Source organism: Notothenia rossii, assembly GCF_949606895.1.
Source record: "Notothenia rossii genome assembly, chromosome: 9".
Taxonomy (NCBI): Eukaryota; Metazoa; Chordata; class Actinopteri; order Perciformes; family Nototheniidae; genus Notothenia; species Notothenia rossii.
In genome coordinates, this window is record NC_136907.1 from 48,338,378 (window position 1) to 48,361,460 (window position 23,083).

General features: G+C 42.2%; 1 protein-coding gene across 1 annotated transcript in view; it reads left to right on the top strand.

Moving 5' to 3' along the window:
- Nucleotides 1-23,083, top strand: part of LOC307019244 (cadherin-18-like) — a 323,849-nt gene that overhangs the window by 211,709 nt on the left and 89,057 nt on the right. Inside the window, exon 4 of the mRNA XM_079649976.1 lies at nucleotides 4,116-4,235. Within this exon, the coding sequence (XP_079506102.1) occupies nucleotides 4,116-4,235 (120 nt within the window). The remainder of the gene's footprint in view (nucleotides 1-4,115; nucleotides 4,236-23,083) is intronic.

A 23,083-nucleotide genomic window follows, 5' to 3' on the forward strand; every position in this document is an offset into this window, starting at 1 on the left:
ATGCATTTCCTGGAGACTTATCCTAACCTTAAAGGCCATGTAATGCATCTAACACAGGTGTTTTTTAACATGTAGTTTAGATATCACCAGAATAAAAATAAATACAAATGTTTAAAGTTTCGTCATAATTAAATGACATATACGTTAAAAACCGATGTTGGTTCCGAAGTTTGCCGAGTACGCCCCCGATCACTCCCGAACGAGCGGTGACGTCACACGTGGCAAACATTGCCATTTGATCAAATCAGTCCAAATGGCAAGCAACGCGATAACTTCAGACAGCGACAGCGACAGCGATCATTCAAGCTCAGATTCAGTGGGTTATCTGGATTCAGTTACAGAAGTAGAGAGTGAACCAGCTAGCCTTTCACTTCAAGGCATTTTGCCTTATAAGTACGAGCCTCCTGCCCAGCAATCGAACAACGAGGCAGAAACTTGTGAAAGAGAAGCGGATTCCGCAGCCGGCGAGACTCGAGTCGGCAATACTGAATGGTAAATTCTGTTTTATTTAGTTTGACCTGCACTAAATGTCGATCTTAATTTGTCATCTGTTCCTCACACGTCCGGCAGATATTGTTTTGTTTTTTAATGTTATGTACAATATTCAGGTGTACATGTCAATGCTGTGAAAGCATGCCCACTGCAGATGAATGTGTATGCTGCAGAGAGATCTGGCAGGTGATGGAACAAATAGACAGTTTGCAACCTACTGACCAGATAGCAGAGTCCTGCATCGGGTCGGGTATCCGCGGGTACCCGACGGGTGACCCGCAAAAAAGGTGATTTGCGGGTGGTATTTTTTCAAACGCTTTTTTCCGGGTTCGCTTCTGGGTAAAACAAAGATGATGCGGGTCCGGTTGCGGGTGTTGCATAATAAATATATTTAAACAATAATAATTTAGTTTAATGTTTAAATCCTCAGACCTCTCCTCCGCGGTACCGAGCATAATCATAACCTCTGCAGTGCATCTATCTGCTGCTGAGCGCACCACATTCTGAATGGCTGAGGTGAAGCTCTCTATAGCGGAGAATACAGCATTTTCAATAACTCTTCCTCAAGAGCAAAATCCAACGTCTGGGAGGCTTTTGGTGTCATCCTAGATGGAGAAAATAAACAACATCCCAGGCTTTTTGAGCCAAATATGCAACTGCGTGTGTTAATAATTGCACGTTGTCACTGCTTATATATATGCGGGTTCGGGTCGGGTTGCGGATCATGTGCCGGCGGGTCGGGTCGGGTTGCGGGACTAATTGGCAATATGTGCGGGTAGCGGGGCGGGTTCGGTACTGCACGTCACGGGTGCGGGGCGGGAGCGGGTCTTGAAAATCAGACCCGTGCAGGACTCTGCCAGATAGAAGACACCGACGAGAAACCAAGGTGCATTATTAGCCACCCAGGCTTTAGAGAAGGCTGTCTCAGTGTTTGGACACTGAAAATAGCGTATCTTCAATACAAACAACAACACAGAGCAGTTGATGGCCCACTACACCAGTAAGTAAATATTGATTGACCCAACTGCCTATTGCAGCTTTGCTTTCATATAATACTTTTAGTCGCTACAGATATGGTACACTTTTAAAGATACCATTAAACTCTTTCAAGCAGTCAAAAACAGCTTGGCTTTTATTTTTTCTGTGTATGCAAGTTCAATGTATGCTTGAGAAAAGAAACAACTACACATGTGAGGAAATATATAAGAGGTCTATGATTCTGTCAAGCAGTCATGTATAACCTCATATTTATTTTGTACAAGTAAAATACAAATATCATGTTATAAGCCAATTTGTAACAATTGCTACATAATAGTAGGCTACTACATAACATTTTATTTTTCTCCAAATATATTTATAATCTGTATACTTTTTTTTCATTAGGAAGTATCGATATACAGCTTATCGACAGTTTGTACGTTGGTGCTGGGGTGTAGGCCTACTCGGCCCAAAAATCAGAGTCCCGCTGCATATGCTGTAACCGAGATACGGAAGACTTACCCTGAGCCGGGAGGCCGCTATCAGGGATTTCAATGGCCAAATCTGTAATTTGACATAAGTCATGCAGCTGAACTGGTTAAAATGGTTTCGCATGATGTAAATAATTTACAAAGTACATCATTTACAATATTATTTTTCCAAAGAAACATGTAAATATAACAACATTTTCCAAATCACAAATTTGTAAGATTGTATTAATTTACTGTTTGATAAATAAAAAAGGGTTCTTTTGTTAATTTTTCACTTGTAACATTTTATCTTTATTGCAGTGTACATTAGTCTATTTTGGTATATGTGCGAGCCCACAAATAATTAAAAGTGGTAAAAATAATAAAGATATTCAGACGTAATTCATTTTTGGCCTTACTTATTTCACTTCAACTTTTATATATTTCAGTCACTAGGCAAGTTCACTGTACTCTGGTGACATTTAGCTCAAGCTGGCATAACACCTGTAGTAACTTAATTCTGACCCGAGTTTTGTGCACAATCTTCCAGCACCCATGATCAATGTTTATAGCAATCAGGAAACATTCACAGCTCACAACTACACATCGCTTCCCCATCATGAATTGTTAGATAAAAAAAGGTTTAGCGAGGTCCGGTTACACATATGTTGAGCGAAAATAGCGGAAGGATACAAAACAAACAATCCAGACGAGGCTGGTGTTTGCCACGTGTGACGTCACACAGCTGGGTTAATGGCTGGCAAGCTTTTCGCTACCGGAGCGGAATAACACGGGAAAGTGGCACACATTTCATGTTATTTGGGGGGTATTTATGGAAAGAATCATTGATGTTGATATGTCAAATGAAACAGTGGAAAGTGATGAAGCGATTTATTAACACAGAATAACTTTTATTTTGGACATTACATGGACTTTAACCATAACCAACACATGCCTAACCCTAACCCTTACCCTAAACCTAACCAGGTCTTCACACTAAAATTAATGATTCCCCTCATGGGGACCTCCATTATGTCCCCATAAGGGAGGTGAGTCCCCACATGTGACTGTGTAAACAGATTTAGGTCCCCACAAATATAGTAATGCTAGGCCACACACACACACATTGATTTGCAAATCATGATCTTCAATATTTGTTTGAATATGAACTTAACTCTGTCTTAACTCACTGTTTTCATCAACATGTTGTCACAATGTTATGAAATCTACAGGGCAGCTTATCAGTTTGTTTTCTAACTAACAAGCTAGCTATTCATCGGTTATAGCCTGCATTTTTGGGTTACTTAAAGGTGACCTGTCATGCAAAATGCACTTTTGTACGTCTTTTATACATGAATATGTGTCCCCGGTGGGTTAGGGAACTCACCAAGTGTCAGAAAACACAACCCTCTCTCTTTCCTCCATACCCAAATCTCTAAAAACGGGGCTGCAACGGATCTGATACAGACTGATACAGATTTGAAAATAGTGTGACTTCAGTGGCGAGGAGCTCCGCCTATATGGCCAACTCTCCACCAATCAGGGGAATGAGAGGTTGCCGTGGCATGGTAACAGCATGGTAACAGCATGGTAACAGCATGCTAACATGACGCTCGTAACTCGGCCTGGGCTGGAGGAGAGGAAAATAGAGCAAAATGAGGCATGGCTAAAATGCATGATCTGTTTGGTATTTTGAAAAAAAAATACGTATAAATATACCTTATATAGGTATGGCCCTACAATATATTATTCAAATATAGCATGATAGGTCTCCTTTATGCTAACCAACCAAAGTCAAGTTTTTTATATTTTGTAGAACAAAATGATGTAAAGAAATATTCTATTGTTTGTATACTTCTCTAGCATGTACCTGTGCTAATACACCCGTGTGACGATGACACTTTTGTTAGGCGTAAAAAAAAGCTTTTCAGAATCTAAAATGATTCAAGCAAGTCATAGTAGTTAAATAATAATTAATCTATTTTACAGAGGTGGTAATAGAAAAGTGAATATGTATCAAAGATCAAAATTGCCAGGAATGATGTTGATTAAAGCATTAGATATGTAGAGGCATTAAGAATGTGTAATATTCACAAACCGTCATTTATTTTTTTGGTGGTTGTTGCTTTGGCTATATCCCTGTCTGACTGACTGTGTGCTCTCTTCTCTGTGCAGGAACGTCAGTCTTGCAGGTGAGCGCTTCAGATGCAGACGATCCAACCTATGGGAACAGTGCGAAGATTGTTTACAGCGTCCTGCAGGGACAGCCCTTCTTCTCTGTGGACCCCAACACAGGTAGGACCTGCTTCTGATTTCTAACTGCTGTGGAGGGGAAGTTCTGACATCTGAGCAGTGCTGTAAACACGCTGGTGATGCCAAAAGCCAGCAATATTCTGTTTTGGAAAACTGTTATGGAGGAGCTCTCCAGATAGTGTGTGATGATGCAGGTGGAGCCAGGCATGTTAGGGTCACAGCCTCCACCTGCTGCACTATTATTATACATGGCAGATGCACTAAGGGTTGTTTACATTATATAACTCAGTAAATATCAGGATCCCTGGTCATGTTTTTTGTAGACGGAAATATTTTGTACTTTGTAAAGACTGATTCTCTCCATAGAATTACAACATCAACGTCATCGCAGAGCCGGTTTACTGCTGGTCAGGTGAATGCAGCTTTAGACAAGGCAAGGCAATTTTATTTATAAAGCTCCTTTCAACACAAGGCCATTCAAAGGGATTTACAAGCATTCAAGACATTAAGAGCATCAAGAAGTAGTGCGGCGGAAACACATTATAAAATGGCATTCAAAAACAGTCTTTCAAAATCAAACAGAAGAAAATCAACATAAAACAAGCTGAAATATGATACAGATATAAAATACATGGATACAAGTTACAGTGCAGTGTAACGGCCCGTCCACACACAGTCTTTCAAAGCTTCGCCCATTCACTTGAATGGGGTGACGTAGAAGATTTTTAATCTTCGCCGAACTGCATTGTGGGGAGCGGAGCATGGCTTTGCAAGCATCGTGAGCATCAAAAGTTGAGCAATGTTCAACTTTTGATGCTCCCAATGCTTGCGAAGCTGGCATCAGCCAATCAAATCCCGTTTATGCAAATCCCGCCAGTGCAAGCGCTAACCAATCAGACCGCGTGTACTGTGTGCAGATACCGCTGCGGTCTTTTCCATATGTCATAAAATGGAGGATAAATTAATCATCGCTGTAGGAAATGTCCCGGTCCTTTGCGACTGCTCTCTGTTCACCTACCCGGGACCTAAACCGGAGGAACCAGGCATGGAGGGAGGTGGCAGAGACAGTTGGTGAAACTGGTAGGTTTTCACCTGTTTGGGGAGTTTATATCCAGTTTACTTCGTTTTAACATTGAATGGACAGGCTTTGTATGCCGGGGGCGGGCAGGAGATTCCTGGGAGATTCCTGATTGGTTATTGGTCGCCTTGGGCGCGTGAAATCGCCAAGCTTCAGACACGCCCAGCATCAAGATTTTTCAAGATTTTTTTCATGCCTGTGTGTGGACGGGCCGTAAGATATGAACAGTTCAATTAATACAGCAGCAAAAAGAAAAGTCTTTAGTCTGGATTTAAAAGTAGTAAGAGTTGCAGCAGACCTGCAGGTTTCTGGGAGTTTGTTCCACATATTTGGAGAACAATAACTGAACGCTGCTTCTCCATGTTTAGTTCTTACTCTGGGGACAGAAAGTTGACCAGTCCCAGAAGACCTGAGAGATCTGGATGGTCTCACTCAAAAATATATTAGAAAGCTGCAGCTGATTCACAACGCTGCTGCTCGAGTCCTCACTAACTCTAAGAAAGTGGGTCAGTCCAGGTCCGAAGTCTTTACACTGGCTTCCTGTGTGTCAAAGAATTCATTTCAAAATACTGCTGCTGGTTTATAAAGCTTTGAATGGTTTAGGCCCAAAATACATTTCTGATCTCCTGCTAAATCAATGATTAACTCGTAAAGACACCATTACAGTGGTCCAGTCTACTGAAGATAAAAGCATGGACAAGTTTTTCCAAATTCTGCTGTGACATTAGTCTTTCAATCCTAGATATGTTCTTTAGGTGATAGTAAGCTGATTTAGTAACTGTTTTAATGTGACTGTTGTAACTCAGGTCAGAGTGCATGACTACACCTAGATTTCTGGCTTTATCTGTTGTTTTGAACATTGCAGACTGAAGCTCAGCGCTAACTTTTAAACGTCCTCCCTTGGCTCCAAAAACCATTACCTCAGTTTTATCTTTGTTTAATTGGAGAAAGTTCTGACACATCCAGTCATTGATTTGTTCAATGCACTTACTCAGTGTTTGAATTGGCACTATCAACAATATTTATGTGTCCAATGTTTTCCAACTAAATATTCCAAAGAATTTCTACAAACAAAACTATGTTGTGGTTAGGACATTCAAAAACTTTGATATATCAAGAAAAAAAGGTTGTGGTCATGCTCATGGATAAGAATAAGGGAGTTGTTGTGAATGTCTTAAGATTTTTTAATAAAGATAAGGTAACTTATTAAAATAGGTATATATTTGTAACATATATGCTTCTGGCATTTCACTGATCAAATGTAATAAATGGACTGCATTTATAAAGCCTTTATTTTGTCTTGGCAACACTCAAGGACATTTACACATGTACACAGCAGGGGCAAGGAAAACCGGCGACCTTCTCATAAGTGGATACGCTGCTCAAATAAAACCAGCTGCAGAGGTTATGTAATGTTATATTGTTGAGCATGGATTGAAACTAGTCACTAATGAGTAGCATGAATTACAGCACAGATTTCATTTGATAATTACTTGAGCCGTCTAAATTATGATATGTGATATCAGCAGTGGGAATTCCTTAGTGTTGCAGGTGTTTATAGTGCAGTGTCTTCACCTTTGTCCACGGGGACATCTTACATGACTAGATGTCAAGACACATAGAACGCTGTGTACCTGGTTGGTGGCCCTCAAGGGACTTTTTTTGGATGTCTTCAATAGAGTGGTGCCATGATGACGTATCTTTGCAGGCTGACCGGGATGTTAGTATCGCAATGGTTACTTCATCAAAAAGGAATGGAATTTTTACATTGGATTTGGAAATATAACATCAAATAAAATCTAAGGCAACAACAGGTTTATGGTACTCACATGTACCCCCACCTTATCACCTGAATCTCCTCTAGAGCACCATTGTGTTCTTTGTAACCAAATATCTCTCAGAGGGGCGTGGGGAGGGGCTCCTTATTTTCATCTAAAGTAACAGACAGAGAATCAGCACTTTGGAAACAGGGCTGAAACAGAGGGGATTATGGGATGCTGCAATGATCTGTTTGGTATTTGGAGCCAAAAACTTCAGAGACATGTTCTGTATGTATCTGAGACCTATAATATATTGATGAAAAACAGTATAATAGGGGACCTTTAATGTCACTTTTATAATCTTTGAAGAGTAAAACAATTTTCAGCATGGTCACATGGCTGCACATCACCACCTCTAAGCTAAAGGCGGCACATTTTTGGCGTGATGGCGTTTAGTAGACATTTAGTCACTTGTTAGCAACCGCCATTTTTATGACAGATATGAGCTTCAGACAGTCACAAGTGGGGTATTTACTGTCAATTTTATGTCATAGAACAGAGCGGGAAAATCTCTTCAGCTTTTGTAAACCACAGACCTTATTTTAGGCTTCTAACCAAAAGCATTTTCAAAAAGCCATTGACTTTGAGCTCACATGCTGACTCATAACCTGGTTTTCTGCACTACACCATTCTCTTTAACCCCTCATGTTGTGTCCTCACTCTAGTGTCACGATCGACACACAGGGAAAAGTGTCACATACTTGAATCAGAGCACTTGTATTTGACTTTTACACTTGATGTTGAGATTCATCAGTAAAAAGAGGTGCAGCCAGGTTGGAGGTGCTGCTTCTTTACATTGAACTGTACCGTTAATTACCCACCCATCCAGGAGTTGATGCTACATGGTTGGGTGGATGATGTGAAGCACATGATGAGCGTCGTTTAATTGGCACGGTAGCGCTATAATCTGCATGGTTTTATGGATGAATACATTGAACTTTGGACCTTTGAAGTCATAACACTGTCACTAATCCTCGGTTTAATTGTTGCACAGAGGCTGTTATATAACCACCCTACTGCAGAAAAGATGTATCATACACATTTGATTCCACAAAACCAGTTTAATGTCTTCTTAAAATTACATTTGTCTATTTGGCAATCTGCCCCCTAGGAACAATGGCCTGGTTTTAATGACAGTCTTCTTTATATTGCATTGACATTTTAGGACACAGATGAATTCATAGGGAATTATTTTTACATTATTCCCCCCAAAATAGTGTATTATGTAGCTAACTTAGTATTGGTCAAGTGAGACTGTTTGTACATGCACTTTGTATTTAAGAATGGGCAATGCACATTAATTAACATTAGTCCATAATGTAAATTGGCCACATTAAGCCACAGAGGCTAATTTGATTCTGCGGTTCCTGGCAGGGTAATGACATTGACAAAACCACATGAGAACAATTAAAACACAGAAGCACAATTACAGCACACATTCAAGCATATATGTCCTATTAAAATAGGATAATGTATGCAAACCCGTAAACACACAGAACGACACAAAAGCGCATACATTAGCAAAGTTAGAGCTAATAGGCACAGACAGTATGACCTATACTCCTATAGGATATCACCGTCATCACAGCATATAGTTGATTGTCCAATAACCACTGTTTGACAGATTTGGAAAAAGAGCTGAGGTTAGTTTCCTTAGTTCTGTGGTCCAGGTACAACTCTTTACACTATCATTCTATTAGAAACTGGATTAACACTTCTCAGACATTACATTACTGTACAGAGGGTTAGGGTTTAGCAACTTACATTCTCAATACCGTGGGCAATCTCCACAGGAGCAATTTGGGGTGAAGTGTCTCAGGGAAACAACGACATGCTGACTGCAGTGGGGTTTGAACCTGTGCTCCCCTGATCCGAACACCAACGCACTAATCCACTGCTCCATACGCCTCCCTCCCTATACCTACTGCTCTGCCTCATCAGAGGAAGCTTTCCACTTCTCCTCACATCAAATTGAATTATAAGCTGTACAATTTCACAGCTAAATCCCCACACATTGGGACATGTGAAGAGAAGGAAGTGTTGCACGTCTTTTAATTAAAGATGAAATTGATATTTGTCCCTGGTCTTATCAATAATAGCCTTTAAATGTCACTTTCTCTGAGTGATTTGCGACACAGCAGTGAACTACATGCATTGTAAAATAAATGCTGCCAAAGACATGTCTCTGTATAAATCCCCTCCACCCAACTGTCTGTCTCTGAAACAAAAGCTTCTCCAGACATGATACTTTTCCATTAAAGTCAGAGAATATCAAAGAGTGTTCGGTGAGAGAGCATAACTGTAAAGGATTTAACTAATGACAGAGAAGAGGTTTCAGTACACAAGCTACACCAACCTGTGTTTACCTGTGTGTGTGTTGGTGTTCATGTGTGTTTCCGGATGAGACTGTCTTCGAAAGGATATTCTGCACATTTTCGAATTTGTATTTTGTGTCTCTACTGGGACATGTCTCCATGCTTTAATGTTCAAAAAGCCCTTTATTTTTCTCATACTGCCTGTGCTGCAGCACCTCTTTTCACCCTCTGTCTGAAACCAGAGTCCAGTCTGCTCTGATTGGTTAGCTGGCCGGCTCTGTTGTGATTGGCCAACCGCTTAGAGATGTCTATCACGTACAATGTTTTTGAGCGCTAGCCAATAGAAGTGCGAGTGTTACATAGTGATGTCACTATGTTACTAAAGTAATCAAAGGAGTCCAATCAAGGCTTTTCATGCACTGGGGGGTTTGGGAGACAAACTCCCTCTGGATTGAATTTAGGAATGTTAGCCTTTGCGGACCATTTACATGCAGAAAAGCCTATATAACCCACAGAAAAAGGGAAAAATCCCCAAAAGCATAATACAGTAGGGCGTTTTTTAAGATGAATGCTAAGTTCTGCATAATTTCACAAATAGCCATGCAGGTGTCATTGTGTTGTCAATTTTTAACTCTGGCATTATATACCTTCACACCCAGCGCAGTTCTTTGTTGTGGTTGTCATATTGTATATTTCCATACACTTCAATACCAATCAGGCAGGAGAGGGCTCGTTTGGCCATGGGTCAGCAAAAGGATTTTTTATCTAGACGATGTTGCTGTCAGTTCCTCATTTGTGGCTGGCACACATACAGTCATGTGACCGTAAACGAAATGGAACTCTCATTTTGTGTAGATGTTGTTGCATATTGCCCTCACCTAAGATCTTCATCATCATAGCTATGCACGTATGAACAATAAAAGCCTTGAACCTTGAACCTCTGCAGGTCTAGAAGACATTTTGACATGTTACGGCCCGTCCACACAGCGGCGTGTGTTGACGCTTCACCATTCACTTTGAATGGGGTGACGTCACTTTTTGCCGAACTGCATTTTGGGAAGCGACGCGACGCGTTGCTGGCGTTGCTGGCGTTGCTGGCGTTGCTGGCGTTGCTGGCGTTTTAACATTGCTATAGAGAACCGCAGTGACGCGTCGTAAAACCCAGAAGTAAATTAGCATTTTTAGCACTTCCGGTTCCTTCCTCAAAAAGCAATGCATTTTTTCCATAGGGTTTTGGAAAATAGCTCGAAATAAGGTCTGTGGTTGACACAAATTTAAGAAATAAATCACGTTTTGTTCTACGACATTAAATACATCAGCAGTGACCCCACTGGGGATTTTTGAAGAGTTTACGTGTCTGAAAAACGATGGTTGTTACCGAGTGGCTAAATAGGACTACAGAAATTGTCGAGGCCGTTGTACGTCATTACGCCGAACACGTAAACACTCCCGCTAAGTTTGTTTTCCCCTGTCTTATGCTTGAAAGCAAGTACCTGCCTATCTTTAATAATAATAATAAATGGGATTTATATAGCGCTTTTCTAGACCCAAAGACGCTTTACAGTACGAGTAAGGTCGACAAACAAAACAAGAACAAAAACACAAACAAAAACAAAAACAAAACAAAAACAGAAAAGCAGTCAGGAGGATGTTGGTTCAGAGGGGGGAGGGGCGGGTTTAAGGATAAGCAGAGTTGAAGAGGTGGTTTTTGATGAGTGCCGTTTCTGTGCTGTGGTGAGGACGGAAACCAGACTGAAGGGGTTCAAAAAGGTCATTTGTTTGGAGATGGCGGTGGAGTTGTTTGGAGATGATGCGTTTTATTGTTTTTGAGAGAAAGGGGAGGTTGGAGATGGGGCGGTAATTACTGAGGGAGGAGGGATCCAGACCGGGTTTCTTTAGGATGGGAGTGACAGCAGCAGTTTTGAAGGCAGAGGGAACGGTTCCTTGGGACAGGGAGGAGTTGAAAAGGTTGACAAGGTAGGGGCAGAGGACGGGCAGGCAGGACTTCAGAAGAGGGGTGGGTAGAGGGTCAAGCGAGCAGGTTGTGGGTTTGGATGAGCTGATCAGTTGGAGTATTGCAGGGGGGGTAACCAGAGTGAACTGGGAGAGAAAGCCATGGGGAGGAGGGCTCGGGAGGTCAAGGGAGATGGAGGGAGGAATTGTGGCGGTGGATGTTGGGGGAGATGTTTGTGTGTCCGATGCAGCGGATAGGGAGTGATTAATGGCAGTGATTTTGTCAGAGAAAAACTGGAGGAATGAACTGCATAGAGTGGAAGTGGAGGAAGAGAGGGTGTCAGCATGGGGTTTGAGGAGCTTGTTGACGGTGGAGAAGAGGGTCCTGGGGTTACGGGAGGGGTCGATGAAGATAGTGGAGAGGTAAGCAGATTTTGCGGCAGTGAGGGCATCTCTGTAGGTAGTGAGATGGAGTTTGTAGGATTCATGTTGAACTGTGAGGGATGATTTCATGGTTAGGCGTTCGAGCTGGCGGCCGGTTTGCTTCAGTTTACGGAGTGCAGGGGTGAACCAGGGCGAGGAGGTTTTAAAAGTGAAATTGTTCCTTTTGAGGGGGGCGAAGCTATTGAGGGAGGCGAGTAGGGTTGAATTAAGGAGGTTGAGTTGATCATCGGGTGAGCTGAGGTTCGAGTCCAGGGAGAGAGTAGAGGATAGCAGGTCGGAGAGGTGCTGGGGATCGACAGAGCGTAAATTACGGAAAATGATGTTCCTGGATGGGGGGGGGGGGGGCGGCGGACGGGGGAGGCGGTGGTGAACTGTATGAGTTTGTGGTCAGAGAGGGGAAAGGGGCAGGGGTGGAGGTCGAGTACTGTGAGGTTGGTGGAGCAGACAAGGTCAAGGATGTGTCCTTTATCGTGGGTGGGGAAGGTGACATGTTGTGTAAATGAGAAATTGTCCAGAAGGGAGGAAAATTCAGAAGGTGGTGGAGTCCATGGGGATGTTAAGGTCGCCGAGGAGTAACAGACGTGGGGAGAGGGACGAAGCAATGGTTAGGAGTTCAGTGAGATCAGAGAGGAAGGAGGGGTGTGGTTTAGGGGGGCGGTAAATGAGGATATCTTTAGTATCTGTATATCTATATCTGACCATTAGAATCTGTATTTTTGAAATTGTCGTTTTTAACACCGTAGTTTTACAAATTATAGAATAATTAATTACCAGTGTTTTCCAATTTTACTCGGCAGTTCGTTTCGTTAGCTAACGTTAGCTAAAGCTAGCGCAACTAGTTAGCTACGCAATGGTTTGTTGCTTTGCTCCGGGTTGCAGCCACAGGTCTTCGCATGAAACGTGCTTGTTCTATCGTTTCCCGGCCAATGTTTTCCAAAGGAGAGTCTGGATTCGTGCCATGAGGTAAGCTGACGTTACATTTTTGTCCATGTCACGGTGAAATGTAAATGATGGGTCATGACTGTATCGCCGTTTTAGAGATGGCGCTGCTGAAAAGACCGCAACATAAGTAAAGATAATGAATACATCCTATTAAAACCTGTGTGGCTTATATGATAAGTCTAATTAGTACAAGCAGCATAACGTTTCACCATGTAACTAAAGATTGTAGTCAGGGAAATCAGTTTGACATATTGAACTAATAACAAATCACCTCTGGCTGGCAGAGAACTCTCTGCTCCATAGCTTCTCTTGGACGTAAAATCACATGTACATTTTACATTTATATTCAATTTAATATTCCATCCCTCACATACTTTTGTATATATAATAACTTATATTTTGTTTTTCTTGTTATGCTGCTGCAACACAAACATTTCCCAAATTGGGATCAATACAGTAATATCTTATCTTAATTCATTAAGAAATATAACTATTATAATTAGTGTGGCAGCTGACACCTATTTTCAATATGGATTAAACGATCATTTATTTCTTTAGTTCAATGTTCATCTATAAAAATGTCAAAATAGTGAAAATGTTCACGAGACTTATCAAAGTGCAAGGTTATATCTTTAGATGTTTTGTTTTAGCCTATGTACTGTATGTCTTAATGCTCTTACAGTATATGTGACGGTGTGACTTCCATGAAACTAATATTTTATATCTTCCCAACAGACGAGCTGACAGGAAACCTAACCCTCTAACAACCACAACATTGCAAAGGCGAGTAAATATAAATTAAAAACAATTCACAATTTTTGTATTTCTTCTTCCTTGCAGTGAGGTGAAGCTGACCTTGCACTTGGTGCCAGTAAGGAGGTTCCTCACGCAGGCTGAATGTTTCTCCTTCCTTACTGACACAAAAGCCCTTGATTTGCAAGGCTTCACTAATTGTCATTTCCCCGGCTCCGTAGGGACACTTTACCTCCAGTACAGCGGAAGACCCTACCAGACCATCTGGAGGTGCCCCCAACAATCCTGATAGGGAGAGCCACAAATCTGACTCATGGACCTGCATCTGGGTTGCAGTGGTGAATGCCCTGACGCCCTCACATTCATTCATAGTCCCCCACTGTACAGACAAAACACCATCAAGGGCCTGTTGTTGCCCTAGCACCCTGGCAATAAAGGAAGCAGTCACACGCTTTGACCTCAGGACAGCTCCAAAGTTGCTGGCAGTCAACCTTCCTTTCCTGAACAAATGCCAGTTTGGGTTGGTTCGCTGACCAGTGGTAGCCACCTGAATCGCCCTCTGTTGCTCTTCAGACAATGCCATGCTTGCCACAATTGCCTCAGGTCCATGATGCCCAACAGATTTGATAATTTCAGGAACAGTAAGTGTTTCCAAGCTGTAGTGTTCCTCTTCTGGCTCGGGGGAGAGAAGCCAAGAAATTCCTGAAAACCTGCCCCCGAGTCTGTCCCTCAGCCAGTCACGATCTTCGGAGGTGGGCTCTCTTGTCAGCGGGTTAAATTAGTTATTGGTTTCAACAGTCACATTAAAACAGTTACTAAATCAGCTTACTATCACCTAAAGAACATATCTAGGATTAAAAGACTAATGTCACAGCAGGATTTGGAAAAACGTGTCCATGCTTTTATCTTCAGTAGACTGGACTACTGCAATGGTGTCTTCACAGGTCTCACTAACAAATCTATTAGAAAGCTGCAGCTGATTCAGAACACCGCTGCTCGAGTCCTCACTAACACTAAGAAAGTGGATCACATCGCTCCAGTTCTGAAGTCTTTACACTGGCTTCCTGTGTGTCAAAGAATAGATTTCAAAATACTGCTGCTGTTTATAAGGCACTGAATGGTTTAGGACCAAAATGCATTTCTGACCTCCTGCTAAATTATGAACCATCCAGATCTCTCAGGTCTTCAGGGACTGGTCAGCTTTCTGTCCCCAGAGTCAGAACTAAACATGGTAAAGCAGCGTTCAGTTATTATGCTCCAAATATCTGGAACAAACTCCCAGAAAACTGCAGGTCCGCTGCAACTCTCACTACTTTTAAATCCAGGCTGAAGACTTTTCTTTTTGTTGCTGCTTTTAATTGAACTATTCATATCTTAGACTGCACTGTAACTTTTATCCATGTATTTTTTCTTTTAATGTTTATTTTATTAGCTTTTCTTTTTAATGACTGATTGTAAATGCCATTTTCTTAATGTCTTTCATTTTTTGTTAAGCACTTTGAATTACCTTGTGTTGAAAAGTGCTATATAAATAAACTTGCCTTGCCTTGCCTAATAAAGATTTCATGTGACACATACAATGGATTTGTTGATGGGAATTAATGTGAATAAATTAACTCTAGGTTAACGGTACTCTTGCTATCACTACTCACCGACACTATAAATCTTGTCCCTCATGCTAGCCCTGACAACACCGGTAAGCACACCTTCATCTAGGCTGCACTGTTACGTGTCCTGACTTGTAGTGGTTATCTCCTCTATCTACACTCTTCTTGTCATCTTTGTAAAACGATATCAGACTGGTAATTGACACAGCCATGACTTCTAGTTAAATTCAGTGTGGCTAAAATGAAAAGCTTTGTTGAAATATGCAAGCACGCGAAAGTCAAATTCAGCTTTATTGTCAAAAATTCTACATGTGTTATACATCCAGAAATATCGAAATATCGTTTCCCACAGTGTGACATGTATACATAAAACAAAAAGGGCCTAGATAAACGTGGTATACATTAAACAAAACAAAAAGGGCCTAGATAACCGGGGTATACAGTTTAAAATGTTAATATATTTAAAGTGTTCAAAGTGCAGTTTCAGTGCAAGTCAGTTGAAACGATCTTAAGTTGGCGTGACGTTGAAGTCGTGCGACCCTGCTGCTGTACTGGCTTGTAGTTTGTTTATAGCATAACGTTAGCCTTTCGCTTTTGGCGACTAGATTTATGATTCAAAAATTATAAAAGTAGGGTTGACATGTGGAGATTATCCGGCTGAACAAAACGTGATCCCTCTCTTAAATGTGTGTCAACCACAGACCTTATTTCTAGCTATTTTCCAAAATCCTATGGAAAATTTGCATTGGTTTTTCAAGAAGGAACCGGAAGAAGTTTACTTCCGGATTTTATGACGCGTCACTGCGGTTCTCTATTGCTTTGTATGTCGGGGGCGGGAGATTCATGTGATTGGTTGTTGGTCGCGTTGCTCGCAAAAAATCCCCGAGCTTCAGATACGCCCACCGTCAAGCGTCAACGCACGCCGCTGTGTGGACGGGCCGTTACAGTGGGATGAGCAGTGGTAAATAATACACATGAATGATGGCTGAGTCCCATTTTGCTGCTTCAGTTTCTAGGTCCTGGTGTTGGCTCACTATCATGCTTACGGGGTCATTTGAATACAATCCCTATCCCGCTCAGTTTTATTTTCAGCCTATTTTTTGAAAAACAGCAACAAAAACATTATTTTCTGCCAGAAGAAGATTAATTATAATACCATCTAAAGAGGCTGTTAGAAGGCAGAACCTGTGTGAACAAGAACTGCAAAGATTGCCTCTGATTCTTGTTGTTCTGTATTAGCTGCCACAGCTGTGCTGGAAATAAACCTATATTTAACCATCCGCAGGAACAAAATACAAACAGCAGCAGACAACACAATGCAGGGTTGGTGAAAACAGCTTTCAGGTACACAAGAATTGATAAAGAGCTAAAAACAAAGACAACATATAAAACATGTAAGGGATACTAAGCTAATTTTTCTTTATGAAAAAAGCATACATCATAATGCTAGAAATTGACCATGAGCATTGAGTATTAAACCAAGCCTTGTAATAAATAAGGCAAATGTAACACATATGTAAAGATCTAAAAATAAAATTTAAAAAAAACAATGACAAGGTGAATTTAACATGTTCCACGACAATCAGATTGAAGGGGCTAGGCAATTTTTCCTAATACACAATTTTTCCAATCTCCATCTGCCCTCCCCGAAAAAACCAACCATCATCCTTTGTTCTCTCCTGTCTCCTTGTTAGCAGAGGATTGCTAACCACCTGCAGGGATTTGTGATTTGCTCTCTTTTGAAGAAGTAGGGCTATTAAGGGGTAGCATAGTGATGAAGAGAGAGGATCCATTAGGAGTGGAGAACAAAGTCAGACACACTTACTGTCCTGAATTGGGGGGGGGGGGGGGGGGTTCACAGAGAGCCCACTTTCCTAAGTCAACTGCGAGAGTACATGCACACACACGTTTAGAAATTAAGATGACTCCAGCTGTAGGAGTCGGGAGGCCTGTTAACTTATTCCGACAAATTACTCAGACCTACTAACAGAAGCTATTGAGGCCATGTAAGTTTACTGCTTGAAACCAGGTTCAATTAACTGCTGTTTAAATTAAGACGACCCGCTAAATGTGTTTAAGCGATCCCGAAGGATTTTTGATATCAGTAAATGAGATGTGGCCCTACCTAAGTATGAGTGTGGCAGCAATCTTACCTTAAGCAGGAGAGGAGAGCGCAGATGTATTTTAAGTTGTCCCAATCCAAAGGGTGGGATCAGTTTATTTGAAGAAAAATGGTCCACACTTGTACAGGATTTTTACCTTCTCTCGTTACAAAACATATCATGCTGTGATCATTTTCTAATATGGAACCTCAATTCACAGTTTTATATGTATTACCCTAAATTGTAACTTCAACTGCCCAATTCAGTTGTGACATTTAAAATCGTCCGACAGAATTTAGAGGCATCTCCTCATAAATGGCCGGTGATAATAAAAAGCACATTCAAACTTTCATTCAACAAACCAATTCTCATACACACCTATATCCAGCATGAATTCAGAGGAACGTCCTCATAGGTGACTGGGTGCTAAACATTCCAACATTCAACAAACAATTCACTCAGCCTTCAACAAATACATTCGAGAGATCTTAACAAGTTTGACAGAACCTTACAGAGGAAAAACCCAGCTCTCCAGGGAGAGAGCTGGTGTTTTTTTTACTTTCTGTAATTTTTTGAAAATCTCAATCTCAAATGCAGTGCAAATAAATAAAAAAGAAAAGAAATATGAATTTGTTGTTTTTTACCTAGGTGTATTACGTAAGACAACAGAACAGCAAAAAAGAAACTAAGTTACCAATATTTAGTGTCAAAATGTGTCATATTAAATTATAGACACAGTTATTTTGTTTAATAAATCAGGTCAGATATAGACCTCATGACTGAGGGTAATTGAGAAGGAGCTACACATATAGAGACACTACCCAGATGCAGGTTTTCTTGGGTATTTAATATTCTTGTGATTTCTGTGCTTAATAAGAACAAAATTGTTATCCGTAAAGGTAGGGTATGTAAGTTTGAGAAAACTTATCCAGTTATTTTAGCCGGGCCGGCTCAGATGATTGGTCGTGCTTTTTACAGCGCTACGGCTTCCCCAATGACATTTTTTAATGGATTTTTTGTCAAAGCACAAGATATTCATTGCTATCGGGATGTTAAGAGCATTCCATGGAATATAACAAAAAGTGTATCTCGAAACGGTTTCTCAAACTTACCTACCCCACCTTTAAGTATTCCGGCAAACAATAAAACCACAAGGCCGGCTCATTCATCTTGTGTGGAGCTGATCTTCTGTTTGGCACCACACAGACATTCTAATGTAATCTGTGCCCACAGAGAGATTGGTAGCTGATTAATTATTAAGAATGGAACACTCTCCTCTCCTGCAGAAACCTCCTCTGGGAGGACAAGTGGAATTTGATATGATACTATTGCCCATGCTAACATATATAGGACTCTCCCTTGCTGTTCATCTGGATAAATGTGATTAGCATGACAGTTCCAGTTCCAGTTCCACACACACACACACACACACACACACACACACACACACACACACACACACACACACACACACACACACACACACACAGTTGAGGCAGAATCTCTGCTTCGTGCCATTCCTCAATGAGTTTGTTTTAAAAGAAGGAAAAGTCAAAGCAGCCAGGAAAAGGGTTAAACAATAATCTGCTTTCATGGCAAAAACATACAATACATCACCTAATCACCTAATCACGAAGCACTCTGCAGAGTACTCCGCGCTCAAGTTCTACCACCGTGTGAGACACGTCTCAGGAACGGCAAGTCAAAAACAAGAGCGCCGATCTTCAAAATGATCACAACATTTAGACACAGTTGGGGAGGAGTTTTATCACTTGCTCTTCCCTAGCTATTTGTTATTGGCGAGTTCACTTCTGAGCGAGCTAGCCAGTGAGTTGGCAGTGTTCCATTGGTCGGTTTCACTTCTGGGCGGGACCCCAGGTAGTGAGTCAGCAGTTGTTGATTCCATCTGTTGCTTCACAGTGTATGCGTGTGTTTGTCCCTCTGCCCTTAGGCAGATCCCCCAATCAATGATTTGGAGTCATGACAGAGGACTCTTTGAAAGGACACATACGCATTCCCCCTAAACATCTTCAACACACACATCCTATCATGTATCTTTAACAGAAGTTAATTGTTCTTGTCGCTTAATGGCTTCTGTGAACTTCCTTTCACCTTGAAGTCAGCTTACTAGGAATGAATACATTTTATTGATAAGCTCAAAAGGACCTTTATCTCGTTTACTGCTGGGTGACCCAAGTCTCAAGGCCTCTTTTGGGGTCTGTAGGAGATAAATCATTAATTCTACAAGACTTTAACTGCCTTATATTTGAAAATGTATCTGGGAATTCCCCTGTTGATTGCAAGGACTATTGATAATTAACAAAGAGACCCTAGGGGCCTCTTCTTGGTATCTGCTAGGCAGAAGTCACTCAATGCAGAAATCACAAGTTTAACACACATTCTATATAAGGTGACATTAAAATGAATATACCAGATTGAACTTTCCTGCCATAACACGTTACTGTAATACTTCCAATAATTTACACACACACACACACACACACACACACACACACACACACACACACACACACACACACACACACACACACACACACACACACACACACACACACACACACACACACACACACACACACACACACACACACACACACACACACACACACACACACACACACACACACACACACACACACACACACACACACGTCTGGGGGGTAGCTGCTGAGTGCTGAAGGCTTGTTTAACATCTTGTAGGGCATGTCAGAGTACTGACAGATGAACTGAGTGATGAAGGCAGGTGGGAAACAAACGCAACGTGTTCGCTGGAATTCACCTGACATCGGTTGGAGAAGAGGGGATATGTATATATATATATATATATATATATATATATATATATATATATATATATATATATATATATATATATATGGGACTGAATAGGAATGACTGTGAGAAGATAAACTGAACCAACAACCAACACCATCCATCCATCCATTCATCCAACCATCCAACCATCCATTCATCCAACCATCCGTCCATCCATCCATCCATTGTCTGTTTATCAGGGGTCTGGTCGCGGTGGAGCCAGTTCCAGCAGTGGGCACCAAACCTCCCTTTCCCTGTCCACATTAACCAGCTCTGACTGGGGGATTTCAAGCTGGTCCCAGGTCAGCCTGGAGATCTGATTCCTCCACCTGGTCCTGGGTATGCCCCTCGGTCTCCTCCCAGCTGGACATGCCTGGAACTCCTCTCTAGGGAGGCGGCCAGCTGGCATCCTTAGCAGATGCCTGAACCACCTCACCTGGTTCCTTTCTTCTCAAAGGACCAGCTGTTCTACTCCGAGCTGCTCCCGGATGACTGAACTTCTCACATTATCCCTTAGGGAGATGCCTGCCAACCTCCAGAGAAAACACATTTTGGTTGCTTTGTTACGTGCCGTAGTGTTTGTGTGGGTGTGTGTGTGTGTTTTTCTCTCTCTCCCCCTGATTTCCCCAGGTGCAGCCTGATTGTCCTCAGGTGCAGCCTCTCCCCAGGTGCTCCCAATCTCCAATCAGGTTCTCCATATAGGAAATGAGGAGGGTTGCAGTCGCTCTCTCCCTCTCCCCTGGCTGGATGTGTGCAGCGTGGTGTCCATGTCTCCAGTTTATATTTTTGTATCTAGATTTGTTTTGCAAGTTGGCTGGTGAGCCCTTTTTCTTTTTGTTAATTAAAAGACCTGCTTATGGCATCAGAGATCAGTTTCCTCTCCTTTTTCTCTCGGCCGGTTATTTTTTAGTGTTGTTACTTCCCTTTGTGCCCCTGGATCTAAAAGGGAACGTAACAAATGGGGGCTCGTCCATTCTTTGACACAAGGAGTGAATATTTGTTTGTTGTGCGGTGTTGATTATTGTCTTTGGTGGTAGTAGTGGTGTATATAAGTGTAGCATTGGCTGAATTATTTACTGTTGAACAGCTTCCTCAGTTTAGAGAGGGGAGTGTCTAGCTGGGCTGAATCAGTCCTTCCTTCAGGCACTCATGTATTATTTTGCCTTTTTTATTTTTTCGGGGTAATCCTTGGTGGAGATTTATTCCCTGTTGGGGGTAGGTGATTCAGGGTTTCGGCCGCTGATGTTTGCCTTTTAAAATCGCCTCTAGCCCGGCACGCTCCAGAAGATAGTTAGGTGAGTTTGGTAGGCAGGATCTGGGGAAGTTTGTTAAAAAAATTAAAAGAAAGAAAAAATTATAAGTAGCCGTTGATAAGGATGGCTTTTGTTTTGGAGCAGTTTGTGGCCAGTCCTACTGTGGGTCAACTAGACTTGTGTAGGAAGGTTGATTTGTGGTAAGTTGCTGAACATTATCACATTTCTGTCTCCACTGCTCTTGTTAAAAGTGAACTCAAGGCTACTCTGCTAACTGGACTAGTTGAACAGGGGGTTTTGAGTCTGCCTACTTTGGTGGAATCTCTTGGCACGGTGGCCGGGGCTGAAGCTGCAGAGTCTTATGATGGAGGCCGCATTGGTGTTACTCCTGGTGTTAAGAGTGCTACGGAACAGGCAAGAATTTTCACCATACCTCAATTCGACTCGTTTTCGGAAGGATCCTCACCTACGGGGTCTAAATTAGATGCTAAGATAAAAGTGCGTATGGCTCGTCTCCAGTGTGAGAGGGAGGAGCAAGATAGGGATTTTCAGCTCAGGAGGGAGCTGGAGATCAGGAAGCTGGAGCTGGAGATCAGGAAGTTGGAGTTGGAGGCAAACACTGCTGTCCGGATGCGTCAATTAGAGATTCAGGCAGCTGGGGTGGGTGATTCTGCCGTTACACCTTCTGGTCCTTCTGCCACCTTTGACGTGAGTAGGCATATTTCTTTGTCCCTGTGTTTCGTGAATCAGAGGTGGAAATCTACTTCGGTGCATTTCAGCAAATTGCTGCTGCTCTGCACTGGCCAGAAGATGTGTGGGCTACTCTTTTACAGTGCAAGCTAGTCGGAAAGGCTCAAGAGGCTTGCTCTTCTCTTTCTTTCAAGGATAGTTTGGTTTATGAAAAGGTTAAAGGTGCTATTCTCAGGCTATATGATCTTGTGCCTGAGGCATACATGCAACGTTTTCGCGGCCTGAAGAAAACTTCTGGCCAAACTTACGTGGACTTTGCGAGGGAGAAGAAAGTTTTCTTTGACAGGTGGTGTAGAGCTTGTAAAGCTGAGGACATTACTTCAGTGTGTGAGCTGATGATGTTGGAGGAGTTTAAAACTGTGTACCGGAGCGTACGGTAGTTTATCTTAACGAACAGAAAGTAACTACCCTTCAGCAGGCTGCCACTCTGGCAGATGCGTTTTTTTTCAGCATGATCCTCCTCAGCGGGACACTTATCGTAGAGCTCCTGACAATTATGTTCCCTGTGCCAGTGTTCCAGTGTTGGAGCCCAGGCTAAACAGAGCTTGTTTTTTTTGTCATGACCCAGGTCATGGGATAGCAGATTGTGCAGCTTGGAAGACAAAGCAGATAGCGGATGGCAAGCACCCAGAAGGGGTGGGATTGGTTACAGCAGTGTGTCCTAGTGGACGGGCCACTGTTAACAAAGGGCCTGATGAGTGTTTGAAACCGTTCATCTCTACTGCCTTTGTCTCTCTGTCAGGAAAGGTGGAGGACCAGCGGCAGGTCACGGTGTTGCGAGACAGTGGTGGCTCAGTCATTCATCCTTGCCGGTGCCCTGCCGCTGAGTGCTGAGTCTGCCTGTGATGCAAATATGGTGGTGAGAGGTATTGAAATGGGTTTTGTGCCCGCACCTCTTCACAATGTCCATGTCCAGTCTGAACTGGCTACTGGTTTCTTTCCAGTTGCTGTGCTCCCCAAATTTCCTGTCGACGGTGTGGATGTCATAATGGGTAATGATATAGCCGGGGGTAAAGTGTATCCTCAGGGCAATTATCC